Genomic DNA, 2,335 nt, shown 5'->3' with positions numbered 1-2,335 from the left:
TTTCCCCAGCTGCCTGTGTCCACACCTGGCCCCTGTGATCTAGACCCCTCCTCTCCCAAGTGAGTCCCAGGGAAGCATCTTCCTCGTGGGATGGTAGTTTGTGGTGTTTGTTCATAGATTGACCCTGGTTGGTATTAAAATAACCTGGGCGCTTTTAAAACCAAACCCATGCCTCTGGTCCCCGCCACCCTGGATTCTGTTTTAATTGGTCCAGGGAGAGGCCTGGGCATCAGGATCTTTTTCAAAGCTCCCTACATGATTCCAATGTGCTGCTATTTGAGAGCTGCTGGTTTAATTGATTAAGATCTTTGAAAAGTCCTTGTCCTAAACCAGTGGCTCTGAACGCAGGGGACATCTGGCAGTGTCTTGAAGACATTTCTGGTTATCACAACTGGTAGTGTTGGGGCGTGGGGGGTTGCTGCTGGCAGAAGCCAGGAAAGCTGTGACACTTGCAGGACAGCTCCTACCGCAGAGGACTATCCAGCCATAGTGCTCAGGTGAAAACCCTGTCCTAACCTAAAACAAACACGAAGGCTGGGAAAAACCAAGATAGGTAATTTGGGTTATTTGCTCCAGCAGCTTAGGCCCATTCATTTAGAAAGAGCCAAGAATGCCAAAGGCAGTTTTAATTATTTTATTCTGCCTGTCTTTCCCTGGAAATGGGCTGCTATCACCGCTTGTGTTTTTCTCACTCTGTAGGCTCACGCAGACCTATGTCACGATCTTCATTCCAGTGCTTCCTGTAAGTCGTCAGGGGTTAAGAGGTCCCCTTCCCGGGTCTGTTGGTGACAGGCAGCTGCGGTATCTGTGAGCCCAGTGTATTGGTTCTGTCTCAGATGACCTTCCACGTGACACTGGCTCCTTCAAGGAAGCGTGGTTTTAGTTATGCTCATTAAGGACGCAACAAACATTTGCCTCCAGGAGGCCACTGTCTTGAATTCCTGTAGGGGAGGGACTTCCAGGATCCTCTGCCGAGAGTTCAGATGTGTGCGTGGGGGGCTAAAGTCGTAACCATCTCAGAATCCCTGAGGGCATCACTTTGGACCTTAGACTTTGTCCTTTGCTGGGGGTGGTCTCACAGAACGCTAAGTGTGTGTTAATGTTTGACACAGGAGCACGTGGTCAGTGAACAGTCCAAGCCAGGTGTTAGTCAGCTGGAGAGTGTCGCTGAACTAGTCTGCTGGGGCTGTCACAACACGATACCACAGGCTGGGGGCTTAAACCACAGACATTTATTTTCTCACAGTTCTGGAAGCTGGAAGTCCAAGGTCAAAGTGTCCTCAGGGCTGGTCTCCTCTGAGCCTCCCTGTGCTGCCTCTTCACACGGGCGTCCATCTGTGTGATCACACTCCTGCTGTCCCTAACCTTCTTATAAGAGCACCGGTCCTATTGGGTTAGGTCCCCCAACAGGACCATAGCCTAGTCTACATGGAGGCACCTGCTTAGAGCTTGTCCAGAGGCTTCCTTCACGTCCCAGCGCCCCCAGCAGAGTCCTGGCCGTGCACCCAAGGAAACTGCACGTCCTTTTGCCAGATGGGTTGTTTGGATCACGCTCATCTGTAAAGGAGATGTACGAAACACCTCGGCCAGAAACAGCCCGGCCCCGCCCTGTCCTCAGATGGCAGCCTCGGTGCGGCACTTGGCAGCAGAGGGCAGCCAGGCCATGGTCATGGCACAGACCAGCCGTGGCCAGCAGCTGCTGCCGTGTGGCCAGGCCGAGACGTTAACCCTTGTCTCTGGCTCTCTTGTAGGCAACCTTTCTGTATACGTTGCAAGTTAAATACCTGCTCAACCAGGTAATGCGGACTGGCCTTTTCTTTGGGGAGGCTAATGGGAGTTCGTGCCTTTCTGGAAATGGGCCCCTGAGAATTCTCAGGGCTCAGGGAGACCAGGGTGGAGGGAGCTTCCCCCCCGGCAACCACAGGAAGCCGTTTTTTGGTGTTGTGCACACAAGACTTTGACGTTCAGGAGTTTGTTAAGTGATATCAAGGAGAGAATACATTAGTTTTGGCTCTGGAACATTCCTATCCAGTTCCCACTTGGAAATATTGTCACTGGCAGGGCGGGATTCAAGCTGCTGTGTTCTTTGGCTCTGTGCTTAGCCCAGCTCCCTGGAGCCAGGGTGCACGCCTTGGCTCCCCTGGGAGGGCGCCAGGGAGCCGGCCACCTGCTCAGCTGTGTCTGCGGGGCCACTTCCCTCGGTGGGGACGCGAGCGCTTGCTGGCATGGCGAGGCACCTCACGTCAGCCAGACTCTTCACCGTGGTGACGGAGACAGAGGCCCCCAGGGCGGTTGCCCTGACGGGTAGGTGTGGATGCACGATGCAGGCTATGTG

The 2,335-nt window shown here is 53.7% G+C and overlaps 1 protein-coding gene across 1 annotated transcript in view; it reads left to right on the top strand.

The window, feature by feature from the left end:
* Positions 1-10: 10 nt before the first annotated feature.
* Positions 11-2,335, top strand: part of LOC103610482 (multidrug and toxin extrusion protein 1-like) — a gene marked incomplete at its 3' end in the record, with an annotated part of 34,163 nt that continues 31,838 nt past the window's right edge. The window contains 2 exon segments of the mRNA XM_008594642.1: positions 11-742; positions 1,752-1,796. Coding sequence (XP_008592864.1) covers positions 611-742; positions 1,752-1,796 — 177 coding nt within the window.

Source organism: Galeopterus variegatus, unplaced genomic scaffold (assembly GCF_000696425.1).
Source record: "Galeopterus variegatus unplaced genomic scaffold, G_variegatus-3.0.2 Scaffold11223, whole genome shotgun sequence".
NCBI classification, from domain to species: domain Eukaryota; kingdom Metazoa; phylum Chordata; class Mammalia; order Dermoptera; family Cynocephalidae; genus Galeopterus; species Galeopterus variegatus.
This window is presented reverse-complemented; position numbering and strand designations above follow the sequence as displayed.